This window comes from Bos indicus x Bos taurus, unplaced genomic scaffold (assembly GCF_003369695.1).
Source record: "Bos indicus x Bos taurus breed Angus x Brahman F1 hybrid unplaced genomic scaffold, Bos_hybrid_MaternalHap_v2.0 SuperScaffold_100135, whole genome shotgun sequence".
Lineage (NCBI taxonomy): Eukaryota > Metazoa > Chordata > Mammalia > Artiodactyla > Bovidae > Bos > Bos indicus x Bos taurus.
Genome location: NW_020867067.1, coordinates 815,875 through 838,883, shown reverse-complemented (window position 1 = coordinate 838,883; position 23,009 = coordinate 815,875). Strand labels below are relative to the sequence as shown.

Sequence of the window (23,009 nt, the reverse complement as noted above, 5' to 3'; positions counted from 1 at the left end):
AATGTTTTCTGATACATGTTGCAGGCTGGTTGTCTGGGATGCAGACTTGGATGGAGTTTAGTGCTGGGATGTGTATCAGGGGTGCCCTTCGGATCAACACTGTGGAATCAGGAGGGAAGAAACAAGGTAGGGCAGAGGGAAGGATCAAGCTGGATCACTGGCCAGAAAACCTGAGCTGACCCCATGGGAGTTTGGAGTGAAGATGGCCCTCCAGGTTTGTCCTGACATGTCCATTGGCCAGGCTGTCATACCTCTACCTGGATGGGTCATGGCATCCAGGCTGCCCCCAGAGGGGCTGGTGGTTTAAGGTCACCCACTGGCAGCACTTCCAGCAGCTGGATAGCGAGTCCTTGAAGGGAGGTCTGGACAACATGTCTCCATGTGCTCCCACGGTATGTATCATAGCTCCAGAGGTAGGTGATGAAGATGTACTGTGAGGGAAACGCTTGATGACTGATATGTAAGTCAAAATGATGACTCAGTGATTCTCGTCACTACACTCTGTTCTAAAAAATAGAGGACAAGGTCCATGTAGGTGAGAAATCTCATTTTCTAGGGTCAGGCCAGTTGTTACCTCTTCTAGGAAATCACCTTAAGCTCAGTCATCATCCTAGGTAACTCGTATGTAGGACCCTGAGCACCTCTCATCTGTTAAACTGACCCATACTTGGTTAGTGTCCTATTGTCTGGTATGGTGATTTTTAAGCAAATGGCCCTGTTCTTTCCATTTTACACAGGTATGTAAACTATGTAGCCTCCCCAGACTATGAGTATTCATACATGGTCTGTTTTCTCACTAAACCAAGAGAGAAAAATATATGGAACTGTGCCCTATTCAGTTTTTAATTACATCTTCCAGCACAGTGTCTGTCACATAGGAGGTGCTCAGTTAAATGTTTGCTGAATGAATAAATGATGACTGAAAACAAGCCTTCCTTGTCAACTGTATAATTTTGAAATTCTAAGAGGTAACTTAGGATAACAGACAGCCCTGGTTTTGGAGTCAGTCACACTCACCTGCAGTTCTTTCTCTGCAACTCAATAGCAGTGTGGGTGTCCAAAGAACTGTCCAGAGTGGGACACTTGAGAGTCAAGTTAAAGCGATAACCTGCCAAGATGCCAGGGAAATAAACTAGCACCATCCTTGAAAAAATGGACTATAAACACCCTACAGCCATGTAGCCTTAGTTACATGCCCAAGCAAGTATCTTAATCTCTGAATCTCAGCTTCTTCATTTGGAAGATGGATATTATTCCTGAGCTTGGAGTTCTTTGGTTGGGATGATGGATGGACCAAGAGCATCCAGACACAGGGTGGAATCACTGACCTTGGTGATTCCTAATCACTGGGAGAGGAGAATAAGATGAGTGTGGATGAAGGAGGTTTGTAGACTGTAGAAGGTGTATTTGAGGAGGTCCTCATCTGATGGCCTAAACCAAGCTGTTCTTCCTTCACTTGTAGTTAAAATGACATAAGCCCACAGGGAGGAGCACAAGCTCTGGAGTCAGCCTTCCAGGCACAAATACTGGCTCTAGGCATTGCTGACCTGGTTTGGATACGAATTCTGCTTCTGTTAATCATGAGCTCTTAAGGTTGGGAAGTCCACTGTGCTTCAGTGTCTGTCTGAAAGTTGACATGGGGATAGCATGGTTCACAGAAGATTTCTGTGAAGATTAACTATGACGGAGACGCTCACTGTGTGGTCTGTGCACTAGTGCCAGTCCATGAACTGTTTGTAACCAGGTTAGAAGTAAGTACAGGAAATTCAAGAAAGCTGGAAACTCAGAGCCATCAGCTATTGCCATGGCATCCACACTTAGGATGGGTGGGATCCTGAAGAGTCCAGAGACCAAGTGTGAGTGTTACATGTGCAGGGGGAGGTGCACACTAGCTGTGCACAGTGAATCAGTGATTAGGTGGCATTGGCTGAAAATGTAAAATTAAGTAAACCTGATTCTCAAACCCAGACTGGTGAGAAACTCTACTTTTGAACACTGCTAGATGTGTGATTAGCTGTCAGTACTACCCTCTCCAGCACTACCCTCTTTCTGAATTGTTACCATCATATTTATGTGTAAAATTAGACCATATGGACTTTCAAAAGGCCCTACTATACATTATCAATATTTTTAATAGCATTAAAAAGTTAGAAATAATTAAATACCTGTTCAAGTTTAGAGGGTTTTTTCCCAAGTATAAAAACAATACTGTGCATATATTTATACCAATTCTATTCTTGAATCAGTAGCATGGTCCTAATGAAGAAGGTACCTGGAAACACAGCACAGTTGTGTTTTAAACCCTTCATAATTTTTTGTTTAAGCACAAAGTTTTATGTGTAAGCTGTTAATTTTCCTTTAAAAACAAAGAATATGGATTAACTGAACTTTTGCTTTTTAAACCTAATGTTCTAAGGAATTTTTTTTTTTTTTCAAAAATCAAAACAACAATGTGTGTTGAAAGCTGGGAGAAAGATATATTTGAATTTAGAACTGAAAAAAATAACATCACCAGAAGGAATAACATGCCCCAGCCCTATGAAACCTCCATCTATAGTCCAGGCCCATCTGACTTGCTTTAGGATTCAAATAGGGATTGTGTGATTTTTTTAAGAACCAAAGTTAAGACTTAGACACACTAAGAATGTTTTACACAAAGTTTACATTGTATGGTTCTGACCACCAATTCACTTTTTAACTCAGCAACCATGCTCACTAGTATCCATTCCATTAGGCGGAGGCTTTGGATATTACAAACCAGTGTTTTATCCAATAGTTAATCATATTTAAATTTTGAGGATTGTATGAAAAACATTTTTAATTAAATTTTGAAGAATACCTAGAAAAGAAATGAGTCTCTGAGATGGAGTTTGTATCACATTAGAAGTGTTGTAAGTAATGATAAGAGGATTGAAGGGTTTTAAACCCTATATTTTACAATAAAATTTTTAAAAATCCATGAATTTATACCGATTCTGATAAGATATAAAATTGGAAAGGAAAGCTCTTTTTTGCAGTAGAATGCCAACTCACAAATGTAGAAATATTGACAGAATAGTACCATATAGCAGCCATCATTGTCATAAATAATTTAGACAGAATTCATCATTAGCTGAATACACGGTGAATATTTGGTGGGTTGGGGAAGACATGGAATTTTCATAGAGTCAAAATACCTTCCCAGATTAATTCTTTAGGAATGAATTGTATTTTTAAACTGGAAAAATCTGGTAGACACCAGGCTAAGCAAATGACCAGAGCTAATGTTACTAATAATGAACCTACTGACACCCTTGGCTTTTTTTTCTTGTTTCTTTAAAAATTTATTTCATTGAAGTACAGTTGATTCAGTTTACATATAGTAGATTCTTTTTCAATTTTTTTCATTATAATTTATCACAGGATGTTGAATATAGTTCCCTGTGCTATAATGTGGGACCTTATTGTTTATCTAATCTATGTATAAATTGTTTGCATCTGCTAATCCCAATCTATCCCTCTCCTATACCTCCTCCCCTTTGGCAACCACAGATCTGTTCTCTACATCTAAGTCTGTTTCTGTTTCACAGATAAGTTCATTTTTGACCCTCATGGCTCTTGATGTGTGAGACAATGACAACAGTACATCATTTCTATGGTTTCTTGACTGCCACCGCCGCCCCCCCCCCCGCCCCCGCCCCTCCAGGCCCCATGAAGAAGAAAGCATTTGTTGTTGTTGTTGCTCAGTCACTCATGTCCAACTCTTTGCGACCCCATGGGCTGCAGTAAGCCAGGCTCCTCTGTCCTTCACTATCTTCTGGAGTTTGCTCAGATTCATGTCCATTGAGATGGTGATGCTGTCTCATCCTCTGCCATCTCTTTTCTTTTTGCATTCATTCTTTCCCAGCATCAGAGTCTTTTCCAGTGAGTTGGTTCTTTGCATTAGGCGGCCAAAGTATAGGATCTTCAGCTTCAGCATCAGTCCTTCCAGTGAATTGTTGTTCAGTCACTCAGTTGTGTCTGACTCTTTGTGTCCCCATGGACTGCAGCAAGCCAGGCTCCTCTGTCCTCTACTATCTCCTCAAATACATGTCCATTGGGTTTGTGATGCTATCTAACCATCTCATCCTATGCTAATCCCTTATACTTTCTCCTTCAATCTTTCCCACTACTTGGGTTATTTCCAATAAATTGGTTCTTTGAATCAGGTGGCTAAAGTATTGGAGCTGAAGCTCCAGCATCAGTCCTTCCAATGAATATTGAGGATTGATTTCCTTTTGGATTGACTGGTTCAACCTCCTTGCAGTTCTAGGGACTCTGAGGAGTCTTCTGCAGCATCACAGTTTAAAAGCATCAATTCTTCAGTGAGGAGCCTTCTTTATGGTCCAGCTCTCAAATCCGTACATGAGTACTAGAAAAAACATAGCTTTGACTATACAGACCTTTGTTAGAAAAGTGATGTCTCTGTTTTTTAATATGATGTCTAGGTTGGTCATAGTTTTCGTTTCCAGGAGCAAACGTCTTTTTAATTTCATGGCTACAGTCACCATCTGCAGTGATTTTGGAGCCCAAGAAAATAAAATCTTTCACTAGTTCCAATTTTTCCTTTTCTATTTGCCATGAAGTGATGGGACCAGATGCCATGACCTTAGATTTTTTAATGTTGAGTTTCAAGCCAGCTTTTTAACTCTCATCAAGAGGCTCTTTAGTTCCTTTTCACTTTCTGCCATTAGAGTGCTATCATCTGCCTATTTGAGGATGTTGATATTTCTTCCAGCAATTTTGATTCCAGCTTGTAGTTCATCCAGCCTCGCATTCATATGATGTACTCTGCATATAAGTTAAATAAGCAGGGTAACATTATACAGCCTTGTTGTAATCCTTTTCAATTTTGACCCAGTCAGTTGTTCCACATCCACTTCTGAATGTTGCTCCTTGACCTGCATACAGGTTTCTCAGAAGTCAGGTAAGGTGGTCTGGTATTGCATCTATTGAAGAATTTTCCACAGTTTGTTGTGATCCACCACTTTCAGTTCAGTCACTCAATTGTGTCCTACTCTTTGTGACCCCATGGACTGCAGCGTACCAGGCTTCCCTGTCCATCACCAATTTCCAGAGCTTGCTCAAACTCATGTCCATTGAGTTGGTCATGCCATCCAACCTTCTCATCCTCTGTCCTTCCCTTCTCCTCCTGCCATCAATCTTTTCAAGCATCAGGTTCTTTTCCAGTGAGTCACTTCTTTCCATGGGGTGGCCAAAGTATTGGAGTTTCAACTTCAGCATCAGTCCTTCCAATGAATATTCAGGACTGATTTCCTTTAGGAGGGACTGGTTTGATCACTGCAGTCTGAGGGACTCTCAAGAGTCTTCTCCAACACCACAGTTTTAAAGTATCAATTCTTTGGCGCTCAGCTCTCTTTATAGTCCAACTCTAACATCCATACATGACTACTGGAAAAACCAAAACCTTGACTAGATGGATCTTTGTCGACAAAGTAATGTCTCTGCTTTTTAATATGCTGTCTAGGTTAGACATTGTTTTTCTTCCAAGGAGCAAGCGTCTTTTAATTTCATGGCTGCAGTCACCATCTGCAGTGATTTTGGAGTCCCCCAAGTTAAAGTCTCTCATTGTTTCCATCATTTCACCATTTATTTGTCATGAAGTGATGGGACTGGATGCCATGATCTTAGTTTTTTGAATGTTGAGTTTTAAGTCAACTTTTTCATTCTCATCAAGAGGCTCTTTAGTTCCTTTTCACTTTCTGCCATAAGGGTGGTATCATCTGCATATCTGAGGTTATTGATATTTCTCTCAGGCAATCTTGATTCCAGCTTGTGCTTCATCCAGCCTGGCATTTCACATGATGTACTCTACATATAACTAAGCAGGGTGACAATATACAGCCTTCACATACTCCTTTCCCAATTTGGAATCAGTCTGTTGTTCCATGTCCAGCTCTAACTTGTTTCTTGACCTACACACAGATTTCTCAAGAGGCAGGTAAGGTGGGCTGGTGTTCCCATCTCTTTAAGAATTTTCCTCATTTTGTTGTGATCCACACAGTCAAAGGCTTTGGCATAGTCAATAAAGCAGAAGTAGATATTTTTCTAGAACTCTCTTGTTTTTTCAATGATCCAACCACTATAGTGTAGTCAATAAAAGTCAATAAAATCAAAGGCTGTACTGTATTCAATAAAGCAGAAGTAAATGTTTTTTTGAGTAGAGACTATATGGACTTCCTGATCCACTATAGGAAAACTCCACCCACCTTGCCCTAGAGCTCCACTGTTCTAAGGGAGGCCTGTGGTCCAGCAGCATCAGCTTGACCTGGGAGGCTATTAGGAACACCGAATCTTGGTCTCTACCCCAGACCTGCTGCTGCTGCTAAGTCACTTCAGTCATGTCCGACTCTGTGCGACCCCAGAGACGGCAGCCCACCAGGCTCCCCCGTCCCTGGGATTCTCCAAGCAAGAAAACTGGAGTGGGTTGCCATTTCTTTCAATGCATGAAAGTGAAAAGTGAAAGTGAAGTCACTTCCATCCATGGGATTTTCTAGGCAAGAGTACTGGAGTGGGTTGCCATTGCCTTCTCCGACCCAAGACCTACAGACTCAGAGTCTCCAGATCAGAAGTGAGTCCTGCTCACATTACAGTTTGAGAAGCACTGGTTTAGAGGCCCTGCTCAGATCATCCTGTGGTTGCACCCCCTCCCCCCACCAGGTGCAGGCAGCCAGAGAGAAGGTGGTCTGGCCATCTAGAGCCCCTCCCCTTCCAGGCCATGCTCTTAGCACCTGGACCTAGAATCCTTGCTGAACCCCCTGCCAGAATCCACTGAGTTGTTTATCAAAACTTTAAATTCCCAGGCCCCATTCTGTGACTCTTTGGATCAGATCTTTGGGGCTGGAGTCTAGGACTCTGCATTCTGACCACTCTGCTGGTGACTCTGATCTATAGCAGAACTACAGGAGTACTTATAATGGGGGGGGGGTCGGGGGTAGGGTGTGGATAGGAGCTTCCCCGAGGGGCAGGAAGTGCAGGGAGAAGAGAAGAAGGTCCCAGGTCAGAGAAAGGTGCTGACCACGAGCTCACACCTTCCTGCTTCTTTCATGATTCTCCTCACAACCTGGCCTGATCCCACCCCCAGAAGTTGTCTGCTGGGAGAAGCTATCAGAACGGGGCAAAGGTGTCCTCCTGCAGACCTTGGGGCTCTCTGGGGCTGCCCTGCAGAAGGAAGGACCTGAGTCAGGGGCAATAGGAGCAAAGGGGCTGCGAGCACCTGGAGGGACCACACGGACCCACCTGAAGGGTCAGGCTGAAGCCGCTGAGCAGGTCTTTAAGCAGGGAGACCTCCTGGTCTTGCCGGGACATGGGAGGAACGGGAACAGATTGTGCAGTCCCACCAGGGCTCAGAGGCTGCATCAGTCAGTTAGGGGTCAAATGACCTTGATCAAGGTCCTTAAGCTCTGTAGGCTTGTATTTTTGTCTCTGAGATGGGGATCCTAATACCCTCTGAGCTTGTGTTAAAATTAAACGTGATAGTTAAATAAAAAACACATCCTGCCACACAGAGAAGGATAAGAGGCGGTTACTGCTTATTAGGAAACTTGTCACCTTACAAGTCAGCACTTCCTGATGCTTGGTATCATAAGCACTTGTCACTGGCTGATAAGACCAATTTCCTCAAACCCCAGGCACAAGAAGTCTCCAGTCACAGACATGTGCCAGACCTGCACTTGGCCAGTGACCTAGAGCTCCCTGAGCTTCCCTGTGCAGGATCAACTCCTGAGGTTACTGCAAAGCTGCTCATCACGTACAGTTCCCAGGATTTCCGTCCCAGCAAGCTACACCTAGGGAATCCTGCTCTTAGGGTTTTGCTGAACTACAGCTGGGCTTTCAGGAAACCTCCAGGGACGACTATGCCATACTGAAAACTACCACCAGGGGGAAGCAGAATCCAGGCATCCAGGTGAGCAAAGGGTTTCGAAAGGCCATGGAATGTGGGCCTGTAGGCCACACAGGCAACTAGAAGGGTGGGGGGCCCGAGCTTCATCCTCCCCATCTACCCAACCCTCCACACACAGAAAACACACACTCCTGCTCCTGCAGGATCACCTGATCACGTTTACTGTTTCATTGTCCAGGTACAGTTCTTTAGTGCTTCCCTTGGTGGCTCAGACAGTAAAGAATCTGCCTGCAATGCAGGAGACCTGGGTTGCTGATCCCTAGGTCAGCATTTTCAGACTTTCACTCTCTCTCCAGCCTGAGCTCCAATGTGTCTTAATCCCTTTCAGTTTCTTGAATCCACCAAGCTCTCCTTTCTTCTGGACCTTTGGCCCATCTTTCCACTGCCTGGAACCTCCCCTCTGTCTTTTATTGACTGACCCTTACTCTTAGGTCACACGTGAAACATGAGTCTGCCAAGCAGGACTCCTCCTCCGTGAGATGAGATCCCCACTTCCCTGTCCCCTTTCCTGACTCTCCTGTGTTGTCTCCTTTCTCATCTCCTTCCTCCTTTAGCCTGGAAGGGCAGCAGCTGTGTCTCCTCCAGGGACCCCAGCACCTGTATGGGAGCCTGGGCACAGGACAGCTTAGCTATTTCAGCTAGACTTTGAAAGCACCCACGTTGTAGGTGAACAACTTTCCATTCCCAAATGCTTCTCTTTTCCTCTTGAACTAGGGACTTAGTGGCTAATAAATTTCAGGTGTGGTGGGGGGAGGGCATCAGAGTAAGGACACGTATGATTTAAATAGAAGACAGTTGGAGAGAGAAGGGAGAAAAGAACTTTCTAGTTCAGGAACAGCATGGCCAACAGCCAGTTGCTGTGATTTGCACCAAGCTTGTCCTGTGTGTGAAGGGGGCTCCAAGGATGAATGTGCCATGGAGACGCTCCCTGGGGGCTCACTCTGGCTGGTTCTCTGATATGTTGAGGCTCTGAGGTCAAGGCTGTGAATGGAAACTGAATTTGAGGGAAACATGTGCTGTGTCTCCTTGTATAAACAGTTGCTACTTCTCCACTCCCAAACACATTTTATAGTGTTCAGATCTCTCATCCACTCCCAGGGTATGAAGGACATGGATATCACTTAGTCCCGTCTTTCAGCCTCTGCAAATTCTTCCCTCATATTCCCCAGAAGAGCAGGGCTGAGGCTAAGAGAAGACCACCATCACCAGCCCCCTGACTGTGTGAGTGAGCCCATGACTAAGAGGTGGGGAGGAGGCTGAGATGAATGAGCACCCTCTAGACCCTGCTGGTCCTCTCCCTGCCCAGCCCCCAGCACCTCCACCCTTCTGTTCCCTCTGCCCTTGGACTTCCCCTCATATCCATTTAGGTCTTTCCAGAATTCTATCTTCCCAGCCCAGAGATCAAACCTGGGTCTCCAGTGTTGCAGGCAGATTCTTTACCATCAGAGTAACCAGAAAGGTGGCACCCTGCCTAAGAATCATGGAAGAGAAGAGTTAAAAAGCTGTGTTAAAACTCAACATTCAAAAAACTAAGATCATGGCATCCAGTCCATTACTTCATAGCAAATAGAGTGGGGGCATCTGAAAGAGAAAACGCTCCGATGCTGTTGGTTCCTGGGTCGAGTGTGAGCCTGGGTCTCCAGGACAATGGATTTCCCTCAAGAATCCCACCTCTGAGAGGTTCCTGGCTGTCTGGTTCTTGATAGAACAGAAGGTCTACACACCTCACCTGTGCCGGAGCCAGCCGGCAAAGTCGATCAGGTCCCGAGAACGTGCACGGCGGGGCTAAGAAAGAAACTGAAGCAAGAGACTACAAAGATGGGGTCGAGAGGTTCAGACATGTCACCACGAAGGGACGCAGTCTGACACCAACTTTATTCAACATCTCATATTTATACAGAAAAGCGTGAGAAAGACAAGACAGTTGACATTTTTTCTTGGTTGGCCTATACATCTTACAGTCACAAGAAATCTTGAGAGCATGGGAATGGCTCCCTGTTATTATTTCTTACACCAGATAACATTTCTCTGTGCGTGAGAAGTTTGCACAGAACTCCAGGTGCCTGCAGTAAATAAGCGCGTAATCTCTGGGGTGGCAGGACAGAGAGCTATGTTTGCAAGCAAACCCTCAAGGACTGAGGCAGCTCCCAGAGCTGTGTCCTTCGGACAAAGGACCCCGTTCTCACGGCAGCTCCCCGCACACCTGGCTTCTATAAGGGAGGGAGAAATGAGTTTCCAAGGGTAAGCATCACGTTTCAAGGGAACAATGCAGACCACACTTGAATTTAAGAATCAAACAATTTTCTTGGCTAGTCTAGTGCTTCTCCCTTATCTAAGTCTCTAGGAGAATCCTACTGTTATTGGGCATAAGAGGATTTTATTTCTTCCTGTTTTGTCACCTACACTTCTGAGTCATACCTCAAAAATGGTCCTTCTGCCAGGAGTCACTTGCACCCATAGAATGAGAAGTTTGATTCAGAATGAGAGGAGAGCTTTATTCCCAATAAAGCGTGAGAGGTAGGAGTTTGGTCTAGAGCACATGCTCTCCCCCAAACCAGCAGGGCTGTTTTATATGATTCCTGTCAGCTGGGAGGGGGCGAGGGTCTCCCAGGAGGGCTCAGCTGTGCTGCTTGAAGCTCCAGATCACAGTGCCGGGTGCGATATCTCTGTGCATGGCCCTCAGAGCTAAGGTGTGGCCATTTCGCATCAGGGCATCTGGTATGAAAGGCTGGGTGGAAGGCCTCTGCTGGAGGCACTCTGTGAACAAGTGAAGCTCAGCTCAGCACAACGAAAAAGAAAAAAGGTTAGACTATTTGATGAGCAGATTCTGTGCTTTCTACCCAGGAACTGTTGATGGGCTTTGTGGTGACATGACCCTCCTCTGTGCCTGTCCTTCTCCTCGCCCAGAAGGTGCAGGTCCAGCTCCTGCAGCTGCTTCCTGTTGAGTGTGGGGTCGTCAGGACCTGGAGAGGAACGAGACCTCTCTCACCTCCTCTGGACGCGTCTGGTGCCCCTGGGTTCAGCCCTAACTGTTCTGTCCCTGAGAGACAGCCGTCTGGAGTTTTCTAGATTCTGAGGATCATGGAGGGGCGCAGGAAAGGACAAACCCAGTGGGGCTCATGTGGCCCCATCACCCTGGTCCCGGATTGTTCCCCAGATGAGGCAGCCTGGTGTCTGCCACCCAGTGTCCATCTACACCTCCTTCAGTGAGGCTACGTGCATCCTCATGAAAATAGCTCCACATGCTGCCCGGTGTGCAGACCCCTCCCCAGGCAGCGAATGGGAGATCAGAGCCAACTCAGTCCCCAGAACCACCCCAGCCAGGGAGGCAGTGGGCTTATGTCACACTAGAAGTCCAGGCGGGTCTCGTCAGACCGTCACAAGGGTGGCTGTTACTTTTTTCATGGTGAATGTTGTATGTGGTTCCTTTGGCCAAGGTCTCTAACTGCCCTGAGTGCAACAACTCCTGCAATTAGTCATTTGCTCTTTGGGGACACACTTTTATTGTTGTCTGGAAGAAAGCTTCAGGTCAGAGAGATATTCACACAAGTAGTCAAGGGGGTCCACTTGCTCGAGGTTGTCTCCTCATAGGTGGGTGCTCAGGGCCCCTTCTCTCAAGTGTGATGTCCCCATGGAGTGACCTTCTACACCTTCTGGTTGATGGTAGTCGGCATCACCAGGTAGGGTCTGCTTCTCTCAGGAGTGATTGGTATTGCGGGCTGCTGGTTTTCGGGTTTTTAGATCCACCTGATCCTCTGGCTGGAACGAGTGGAGGGCAGGTGAGCAGGTGCAGCCTCACCTGGTTACTACCATAGTTTCTCCTACCTGGAGGGCACACTTAAGTTGTTTCATTTCAAAGGGTCTAAAATGTCTCCTCTTCTGGGCTTGGGGAGTGGGTCTACCACACATGAGTTCAAACACACTTGACTTTATCCCTGGGAACTAATTACATGCAGAGCAAGGCAATTGGGAATAAGTTAATCAATTTTTTTGAGTCTTCTGACATAGCTTGACTAAGTTCCTTTTAAGGTCTGGTTGGATCTCTCTACTTTCCTGGATAAGCAGGGTCTCCAGGATGAGTGTGAGGTCCATTTTATGTCCAAGGCACTCGTCATCCCTTTTGTCACTTGAGGCAGGAATGCTGGGCCGTTATCACTTTGTGCTGACAAAAAAGCAAATAGTAATCAAACTAAGAAAGAATAGAGAATTTTATTCAAGCCAAATGAAGGTGCTAACCCAGGAAACAGGTTCTCAAAAGCTGGGAAAATGTCTTCATTGATCAGGAATTAAAGATGCATTTTCATACATTTTTGAGACAAATTATGTACCAAGTTGACAGGTTAGCATCATATCCATAGTTCAACCAACAAAGTGTTGTGGGTTTTTTGTCTTTTTTTAAAATTACTCATGTACAGACAAGCCTTTGGTCCATGAGACCCCTTGTACCCTTCTATGAGATGAAAAAGAAGCATTAGTTATAGAATTATTACAGTGCTGGCTTCTGAAGAAAGGGGCCAGTTTTTTCTCACATATTGATTTCATCCTCCTGCTTTGAGGAGGTCTGGTTAATGTGTAATGTAGGTGCACATTGCACTTTGGGAAAGGCCTGCCATAAATGGGGCATGTCAGTTGTCATTTTTTTTTTCTTTCTGTTATTTATGATTTTCCTCATCATAAGGATCCTGGGAACCCAAACCTGGGAATTTTCTCTCTTACTTAAGCCACTGTTGCCATTTCAGTTCTAGTGGGGAGCCCTTCTGCCCAGGCTGAACAATGTCAGACTGGGCAGAAGTGCCTAGAGACACCTGAAATTGCCCTGTGCTGTTGGCATGACAGTGAGGTCAGTCTGTCAGTCTTCTCCAGGACATGTCCTCTGGTCTGAATGGGCTTTATCTGGGGTCTGGGTATTCACTATGCAGCATGGGGCATGTCTCAACTATCAAACTAGCTATACTTTTCATGCCTGGAGTCACCATGAACTCACCTAACTGATTATATAGAGCTTCCTTCCTGTAATGAGTTCCTATGAGTCTCCCCTGATGGTTTGAGAAGCTAAAGTTTGGGGAAAGAACTATTGCTCATGTTCAGTAATTAGTCCCACATGGCCTTCTAGAGCTCCATCTGTTACTGAACCAAACTTGGTTCAGCTTTCCCTCTCACGGTAAAGCCAATCTACTGACATCAGGTTGTGGTGAAGAAAAGTGCAGCCTTTATTGCAGGTGCCAAATAAGGAGTAATGCTTAAAAACCTGGAAAACACAAATGGATTTTAGGAAAGGGTTTTTAAAGGCATGGTGAGGGAGTTGCGGGATATGTGATTAGCTCATGCACAATTCTCTGAAGTAACAGGGGGTGTCGCAGGGGCTAACATCAATTCTCAGATCCCAGCTGGTCTGGATACCACTTGCTCATGGTCATCATGCAATTAATTTCTTCCATCTGATGGGGCTTTAATATCTGCAAAACAACTCAGGGATGTGTATCAGACACTTTTCTTTATGTCCTTCAGGGAGGAACTGAAGAGTCTGTGACTGTTGTGTGACTCATCTACTGTTTAATTTTGTTGTTGTTGTTGCTACATGTTGATCTTTCAATTATTAATTTTAAGTCATCTTTTGATGACTCAGGGGAGACCTGGAAGACTAAAGTTTTCCTACAAATAAGAAGCACACAGAGGACATGGACTGGGGAGTACGGAGGTCTATTCCAGAAGGGAATATTCCTGATCAGTTATATACTGAAGCCCCAATTCTCAGCTTTGTCTGATTCTTTGCTCATATATCCTGGGGAATAATTGGATGGATCTAGCCTTGTTATGCGGGGAAGGCAATGGCACCCCACTCCAGCACTCTTGCCTGGAAAATCCCATGAATGGAGGAGCCTGGTAGGCTGCAGTCCATGGGGTCGCTAGGAGTTGTTCACGACTGAGCGACTTCACTTTCACTTTTCACTCTCATGCATTGGAGAAGGAAATGGCAACCCACTCCAGTGTTCTTGCCTGGAGAATCCCAGGGACGGGGGAGCCTGGTGGGCTGCCGTCTATGGGGTCGCACAGAGTCGGACACGACTGAAGTGATGCAGCAGCAGCAGCAGCAGCAGCCTCATTATGAGGGGTAATTGCCAAGTTACTGGTTCTAGGGCCATTCTTTTGGCAAGTGTTTCCACTTTGTTGTTTCCCTTTATTATCTCTGTACTCTTTGATGACCCCTACATTGAATCACTGCCACTTCTAAGAGTCCTAATATGTTTAATCCATATTTTACCTGATTCTTCTCTACATTAAACATTCCCTTTTCTTTCCAAATAGCTGTGTGTGTGTGTGTGGGATTCATATGCACACCTGGAATCTGTGTTAACATTTAAGATCTTCCCTGGACCGAGTTCTAATTCTCAGGTGAGGGCTGTCAGCTCAGCCTTTTGAGCTGAAGTCCCTGGGGGGTAAGCTTCGCGTGTGTATGTCTGGGTCTAGGAGGTCACTATGCATCCCACCAGCCTTTTTCCTCTCTCATAAAACTGTGAGCCATTCCTCTTCTGCATTTGGGAGAGACTCACTCCTAGGTCGGGCGACTGGAATAGATCATGTCTGTGGTTTCTATACAGTCAGACTCCAAGGACTCTGTTTCTGTGGGTAGCAGGATTTAGTGCATGACAGGTTTTTATGGTGACCACTAAGTCTATCTAAATGCATAACCTGAACTTGAATTGATCTTTGGGGGATAGCCATTCTATTCCCTTAGAAGTTACTAAAACTGAACCTGGTGTGAGGACCACATAGAGATTGTCTGACCAAACAGTAGCTTTTTCAGTCTCCTTTAGCAGGACTGTAGTAGCTGCTGTTGCCCGCGGGCCTGGAGGCCATTCTTTAGCAATTTGATCTGTTTAGAGAAATCAGCAACCACTGGAGTAAGGAGCCCCAGTCTGACCTAATTTCCCAAGGCGATTCCCCTTCTCTCTTGAACGTAAAGCTCAAAGGGTTTAGCTGAATCTGCAAGGGCCAGGGCAGGGACCTGAAGTAATGTATGAGGGTTCCAGTTTCTCCACATCCTCAACTCTGTTATGTCTTTTTGGTTACAGTGTTGACTCCTTTAAGATCGGTAAATAAGTGCAGATAATGGTCTTAGGACATCTCCTCCAGGTTTGTAAGCTCTGTACCCTGGTTATCAGCCATGCACCTAGACAGCATTCACTAAATATCTATTCAATGAATTGAAAACAATCCAAACCTTTTATTTGTATGTTGCCTTAGGTTTTAGGCTTTTTACAAAGTGCATTCACAAATTCAAAGGCTCAACATAACACTGTAGGATATTAAGAACAGTGAGTATTTCCTGTTCTAGACCTGGGAAACTTGGGTAATAATTGAAGCATTTAGATTGGCTTCATATCCAGTCTTCTCTGTACTATTTAACACTGATTTTTCAATATGTTTTTTTAAATACTTTATTAATGTTCAGAAAAGAATACCAAGAAGTTTCAAAAGATCTTAGTTTTAAAGAAAAATACAGCAGAACCTCAAGGGACTGAGTGTGTTGGCAGTTTGGAGACAGCTAATTACAGTCCTGGGCTTCCCTGGTGGCTCAGTGGTAAAGAATCTGCCTGTGAAAGCAAGAGATGTAGGTTTGACTCCTGGGTTGGGAAGATCCCCTAGAGAAGGAAATGGTGACCCACTCCAGTATTCTTGCCTGGGAAATCCTATGGACAGGGGAGCCTGGTGGACTACATGGGGGTCGAAAAAGAGTTGGACATGACTTAAAAACTAAACAACAATTATGGTCGTGAGATAGTTGTGGGGACTGGAGAGGACAGTCTGGGGTCTGACAAATGAAGTCACTAGACTTCCAGCTTCATCAAGCAGTTTCTTCATCTTTGAAGTCAGAACTAATAGGTGAGCATTTTCAGGGCTGGAAAGTATAGGGAAAGTCAAAGAGAACTGTAGATCAGGTGAGGACTAGTTATGTAGGCTGTCGATCTGTAACATGCCACTGTTATTTGTCTGGGCTCTGAGTACATGATGAAGGAAATCATAAGGCAGTCTCTCTCTCTCTCCCCATGTTCCCCTTTCCCAATCTAAGAAGGCAGCAAACAGCTAACAGGCACAGTTCCCTACACAGTGCAACATGCCAAAGCCTGTCCCCATGGATAGCATTCATTTATCCTTCAAAGGCATCTGAGCTCCTATAAACTTCTGTTGCCTTTCTTTTAGGTCTTTGTAGCTCTTTGTAGGTCTTTATAATCTGGGCTGTTGCTACATGTTGATCTTTCAATTATTAATTTTTAAGTCAGCTTTTGATGACTCAGGGGAGGCCTGGGAGACTGAAGTTTTCCTACAAATAAGAAGCACACAGAGGACATGGACTGGGGAGTACGGAGGTCTATCCCAGAAGGGTCCTGATCAGTTATATACTGAAGCCCCAATTCTCAGCTTTGTCTGATTCTTTGCTCATATATCCTGGGGAATAATTGGATGGATCTAGCCTCGTTATGCAGAGAAGGTGATGGCACCCCACTTCAGTACTCTTGCCTGAAAAATCCCATGGACGGAGGAGCCTGGTAGGCTGCAGTCCATGGGGTCGCTAGGAGTCGGAGACGACTGAGTGACTTCACTTTCACTTTTCACTCTCATGCATTGGAAAAGGAAATGGCAACCCACTCCAGTGTTCTTGCCTGGAGAATCCCAGGGACGGGGGAGCCTGGTGGGCTGCTGTCTATGGGGTTACACAGAGTTGGGCATGACTAAAGTGACTTAGCAGCAGCAGCAGCAGCCTCGTTATGAGGGGTAATTGCCAAGTTACTGGTTCTAGGGCCACTCTTTTGGCAACTGTTTCCACTTTGTTGTTTCGCTTTATTATCTCTGTACTCTTTGATGACTCCTACATTGAATCACTGCCACTTTTTCCAGAAGCTGAGCTCTGGCCACAGGTTGTGTCGCCAAACCCAAGTTCCTGTACCCAAGGCACAGTGATGCTGTATAAACCGAAATGTTCAAGTTCTGAGCAAGAGAAAGCTTTATTGTGAGGGTCAAGCAGGGAGTACAGGAGCCCTACCTTAAAAGACCTGAATTCCCAGATGGATTTCAGGGGAAAATTTTTAAAGGCAAAATAAGGAAGAGAGTCCAGGATCCTAACTGAGAATTATATTTTATTCAGCCAACTTGCTGAGGACTTAAACCTCATAGTTTAGAGATATCTCTAAGGGACTGCTCCCAAGAGATAAGGGAGGAACCAGGATATATAGGGGATTTTGCAATAAAAACCAGGTAGTCAGAGCATCAAAAAATGGTGCTTAGTCTCTCAGTCATGTCTGACTCTTTGTGACCCCATGGACTGTAGCCCACCAGGCTCCTCTGTGCATGGGATTCTCCAGACAAAAATACTGGCGTGGGTTGCCATGCCTTCCTCCAACGGGTCTTCCCAACCCAGAGATCGAACCCAGGTCTCCCACACTGCAGGCAGTTTCTTACCGTCTGAGCCATCAGGGTAAGCCCAAGAATACAGGGGTGGGTAACTTCTCCCTTTCCAGGGGAATTTCCTGACCCAGGAATTGAACCGGGGTCTCCTGCATTGCAGGCAGATTCTTTACCAGATGAGCTATCAGGGAAGCCCTGTTAGTTAAGGAAAACCAGATATTTGGTGCTAGTAGTAAAGAACATGCTTGCCAGTGTGGGATATATATAAGGCTCGGGTTCGATCCCTGGGTTGGGATCCTGCCTGGAAGAGGGCACGGCAACCCACTCCAGTATACTTGCCTGGAGAATCCCATGGACAGAGTAGCCTGGTGGGCTACAGTCCATGGGGTTGAAAAGAGTCAGACAGAGCTAAAGCGACTTAGTACGCATACATGGCCATCTCAAGTTAATGATTTTTTTTTTTTTTTTGGACCATACTGAAAGTCTTGTGGGATCTTAGTTCCCACCCAGGGGTTGAAGCCGTACCTATGGCAGTGAAAGTGCGGGGGTGGGAGTGGGGGGGTGTGGAGGGGGGGGGTCCATTCCAGGAAAGTCCCACAGTGTCCTGCTTGGTTACAGTTGGGGACCTTCTTCGCCCCCTTGTTTGAGGTGTCCCCCCCTGATGAGGACACAGTGCCCAGAGGGCAGACTGTTAATGCCTTTGGCCAGCTTTCTCTGGGTCTTACCAGAAGCCAGGGGGCGGTTCAGAGCAGCAGAGGTAGACAGACTCTGCGGCTCCCTCTCTGCATCTGGGTGGGTGCCTGGGCTTAGAGCGAGCTCTTCCGTAGAGTTTGCAGCCAGGGGCCGGCCCCGCTTGCATTTCGCTTACCCGCCTCCATAAACTGCTTTGGCTCCTGGTCTCGCATCTCCCTGTGGCTCCCCGCAGATTCCGCCCGGCCTTCCCTTCCTCCCGCAGCCACGCCCCGGCTTGGCTTCCAGCAGCCGTGGCAGCGCTGGCGTTTAGCCGTTGCCCAGAGACGACGCCCGAGAGGCGGTTTAGCTGACCACCTGGCGGGCAGCCGGCGCTCCTCTCCAGGAAGCAGGCGGTTCTCGAGCTCTCGCCGAGCGGACCGGTGAGGTGGCCGGGTCTCCAGGAGCAGCGTGTCCTGGTTCCGCGCCAGACCCGGCTGGCAAGAGGCAGCCGGTGTCCCCGGAGGAGAAGCCCAACCCGCTGCAGGACGCGAACCTCTGCTCGCGCGCGTTTGTCTGGTGAGCGTCCCCCCCCGCCCCCGCCCGGGCTGTGACACCCCTGCCGCCGGCGCCTTTGGTGGGACAGATGTCGGGGTGAGATCGGCTTCTTGAGGTCTGTGGCGTCTCGAATGGCCTAGACCCCGTCCCCAACCCACCCTTAGTCGGCTTCCCCCAAATCGGTCAGGAATTCTCAGTTCTCAACTAAAGCTGCACCTTTTTTCTCCCCTAAACAAGCAGCTTGTGACAGCTTCCTGGATCCAGTTAGTGCGCTGCGCCATTGCCATCTTTCAATAATGTCCCCACCTTATCCCAAATTCCTTAGGTGACAGCTGGGGTCCAACTCTACCATGTCCTCTTGTCCCTGTCCATGTCTATGACCATGTCTCCCGCCCTCCCTTTGTGGCTCTCACTGTATGTCCTGGAACCTAGTTGGGGCAAATTTCACGTGATCACACACACACACACAATTCTGTATTTAATGGATAACACTGTTGTTGAACATGTTTTGCTTTTGCCTGGGACACACAGCCAGGACTGTGTCCAGGTGATTCTGGTGGAAGGTTGAGGCTGACTTCTGCTTTAAGCAACTCCTTCCACTGGCATTGCTATTTCAGTGTTAACTTTTAACAGTCCTGTATTGTATTAATATTTGACCAGCCCCTTTCTCTGTTGTGAATATTTCACTTCCATCTTCGGGGAATGGGGTCCCTGAAGCCGGTGGGGTCTTCTCTGTATTCCCAGACTTTACAGAAGTGGTGCATGGTCTTGATACAGGTGGGGCTTCCCCGGTGGTACTAGCAGCAAAGAACCCTCCTGCCAATGCAGGAGACGTGGGTTTGATCCCTGAATCAGGAAGATCCCCTAGAGTAGGGCATGGCAACCCACTCCAGTATTCCTGGCTGGAGTATCCCATGGACAGAGGAGCCTGGCAGGCTACAGTCCATGGGGTTGCAAAGGGTCAGACACGATTGAAATGACTTCACACACACACTCTCTTAATGCAGGTGGTCCTGCCCAGGAGTCCTCTGGTTCTGAAACTGACAGGTCCCTAAGCTGGGAAGAAGCTTACAGGTGGAAAATGGCTTGGAAAGGTGAAACTTTTAACTAAAGTCATCCATCCAGTAGCTGGAACTACTAACTAGGTGGACTTTAATCACACTTGGGTGATGACTAGATCTTTTGTTACTGGACCCTAACCCATTCATCTTTCCAAAATTCTATTTCCTTTTATCACAAGATAGCTTGCAGGATCTCCCAGGGATCTCTCCTTTGCTTTTTTGATCATGGTGATTCCAGTGTGTATAGTTATATTTGTTGGCCCTTAAGGAAAAAGAGGCAAGAAGGAATATGGGTGAGATTAATGTAAATAATAACAAAGTAGCCAGATATCTCCTTAAGGCAGAGCAAGGAACTCATTTCTGTTTTATTTGTGGATTTTCAATAATGCATGTGTATACAAATGGGAAGGAGAGGATTTCTCATTGATTTTGGTAGACACTCGTTTCCAGTTTTCCTGCTGGAGGGGAAGGAGCTGCTGCTGCTGCTGCTGCTGCTGCTACTACTACTACTACTAAGTTGCTTCAGTCATGTCGGACTCTGTGCGACCCCATAGACGGCAGCCCACCAGGCTCCCCCATCCCTGGGATTCTCCAGGCAAGAACACTGGAGTGGGTTGCCATTTCCTTCTCCAATGCATGAAAGTGAAAAGTGAAAGTGAAGTTACTCAGTCATGCCCGACTCTTATCGACCCCATGGACTGCAGCCTACCACACTTCTCCGTCCATGGGATTTTCCAGGCAAGAGTACTGGAGTAGGGTGCCTGCTAGTACCTCTCATCTCACACCTGAAGGCACTGAAGCAGAGAGGCTGAGTAAATTGCCCACATCACATAGCTAGTAAGTGGTGGAGTTAGATCTCAAACCAGGCCATCTGTCTCCCCAGCCTGTGTTATCCTGTATGGAAATGTTATACTGAGCTCCTTCTACTGGGACACTTGTTCTTAAGTGCAGGGAGAAGGCGATTCTAAACACACCTTTGGTCTTGTTGGCAGGAGTCTCTCAAGGGAAGTTCTTCAAGTTCTTGTTGCTGGAGATGATGCATGTGAAACATCTCTGTAATCAAGCTTTAGGGTGGTTGTTCTCAGAGTCTGGCTCTTAGACCTGCAGCGTCCTCATCACCTGGGAGCTTGTTAGAAATGCAGATCCCCCCGTGCTCCTTCTAGACCAGTTCTGTAAAGTGAGAAACTCTGGGGATGGGGTTAAACAAGCTCCAGGAGATGCTAATGGAAGGTGGAGGCTGGCTTCTGCTTTAAGCTGCTCCTCTCATTGGCATTGTTCCTTCAGTGTTAACTTTCAAAAGGGATCCAGACTTTAGGAAGTTAGTTATTGCCATCTGTGTGTGAAGTCTGAGGTAGCTTAGTGATTTCCTTGTGTACCTCACTTGCTGAGCCGGGAAAGTGAAGGTGAGTCCAGCTAGGAAGTGCTGCCCAGAGACTCAGAAAAAAACTGTTTTTTAACCTGTTCTTTGGGTATTTGCAGGGAGAGGGCGATTCTAAACACACCTTTGGTCTTGTTGGCAGGAGTTTTTCAAGGGAAGTTCTTCAAGTTCTTGCTGTTGGAGATGATGCATGTGAAACAGTTGGTGATGGACAGGGAGGCCTGGCGTGCTGCAATTCATGGGGTTGCAAAGAGTCGGACACGACTGAGCAACTGAACTGAACTTGGGTATTTGCTTTCTTCCCAAATTTCATCTGCTTTCGAAACTTGTAAATGATGCCAGTAACTAACTTACTGACTTTTATAAAAATGACCTTGAAATGGAAAGTGGGGTCTGGCTGCTCACCTCTCAAAAGCCAATAAAGAAGCAAAGTTTGTGGAAAGGAAAGTTTGCTTTATTTTGGATGCTGTCACAGGGGTATGGGGGAGGGCAGATGCCAGTCCAAAGTCTCACTCCCTACCCCTGCCCCCTGACAATCAGTGGGCAAGAACTTTTATAGACCAATGGCAGGGGCCCCATGGAGAAACAGTACAGTCAGCTCTAATAGTCATCTTGAAATTGGTCACTGGCAGTCTGACTAGTATCATCTTGATTGTTTTAGGTACAGTTAATCTTTGGCTCCAGGGCTGATTTCTTCCCATTTCCTTGAGGCAGTTCTCAAAATTGTGGCAGCTTATATTATAGCTAGAGCTTCCCTGGTGGCTCAGAGGTTAAAGCGTCTGTCTGCAATGTGGGATACCTGGGTTCAATCCCTGGGTCAGGAAGATCCCCTGGAGAAGGAAATGGCAACCCACTACAGTATTCTTGCCTGGAGAATCCCATGGACGGAGGAGCCTGGTAGGCTGCAGTCCATGGGGTCGCAAAGAGTTGGACACGACTGAGCGACTTCACTTACTTACTTACTTATATCATAGCTACAGTCTGGTCATAGTATAGTTAACTTCTTCCACCTGGTGGGGGTTTCAGTATCTATAAGACAGCTCACAGGATATGGTTCCGAATAGGAGGAACTGAAGGAGGAACTAAGGGTCCTTGAATTTGCTTACCAACTAAACTACTGTTGTTTTGTCCTGTTTGACTGTTTTCCTTTGCTTCTGCATTTTCTCACTTCTCTGATTAAACTTATCCTTTGGCTAAAGTTTTCCTATAGACAAAAGGCCATTGGAGGACCTGGGGGGAAGGCACATAGGGTCCTACTCCATTTCAACCTCATTGGGGTTTCAGTATTTTCACAGTTCAGTTTGGACTTAAGGTCTAAAAGGAATCATACATTATGGCTAGTGGTGATTATAAATTTTAGAAAAGAATAAATATTTTTCTATTTCTGTAAGAAATTTAAAACTACAGCAGAAGAAAGGAATACGGATTTCTATTAGCCAAATATACTTGCCAATATTTGGTTGTTTCTTAGTCTTTCCCCTAGAAATCTTTATGCACACCTGCACACAACCACATTCTTTTCTATAAAACCAGACAGTTTTGAATCCTGAATCTTTAATTTTCTGTGGTTTACATTTATTTATGGGCATTAAATAGTCTTTGAAACATGGCACTGTAATTTGTCCACCCTTTCATTTTTGTTTAACACAGTTTATTTCTAATTATGATGTGATGTGTATCCATGGCCATGCTTCTGGTTCACTGTTCCTTTATCTGTATTCCCAGAACTAGGATAACTGGTGAAAGGCCATATTGTTTTCCACAGGGTTTGGAATTTGCCCCCTTAATAACTGTTTGTGTGCTTATTTCACTGTCAACTTTGAGTTCCTGAATTACATTTTTTTTCTCAGTCTAAAGATAAAAATAATATCAACCAGTTTGAATTTATTTGACGTAGAGAGATGGAACTTTTTGTGTCTACTGACCATCTATTTTTGGCATTGTCTTTCTTTGGGATAGGAATGAAAATTGACCTTTTCCAGTCCTGTGGCCACTG

General features: G+C 45.8%; 1 protein-coding gene across 1 annotated transcript; it reads right to left on the bottom strand.

Annotated features, from left to right (window-relative positions):
- Positions 1-10,080: 10,080 nt before the first annotated feature.
- On the bottom strand, positions 10,081-18,855 carry LOC113888436. Its single transcript, XM_027535565.1, has 3 exons — positions 18,823-18,855; positions 18,216-18,648; positions 10,081-12,104 (listed from the first exon to the last, which is right to left on the bottom strand). Exons 1-3 carry the CDS (start codon positions 18,853-18,855, stop codon positions 11,956-11,958), a joined length of 615 nt encoding a protein of 204 aa, XP_027391366.1. The 3' UTR covers positions 10,081-11,955.
- Positions 18,856-23,009: the final 4,154 nt, after the last annotated feature.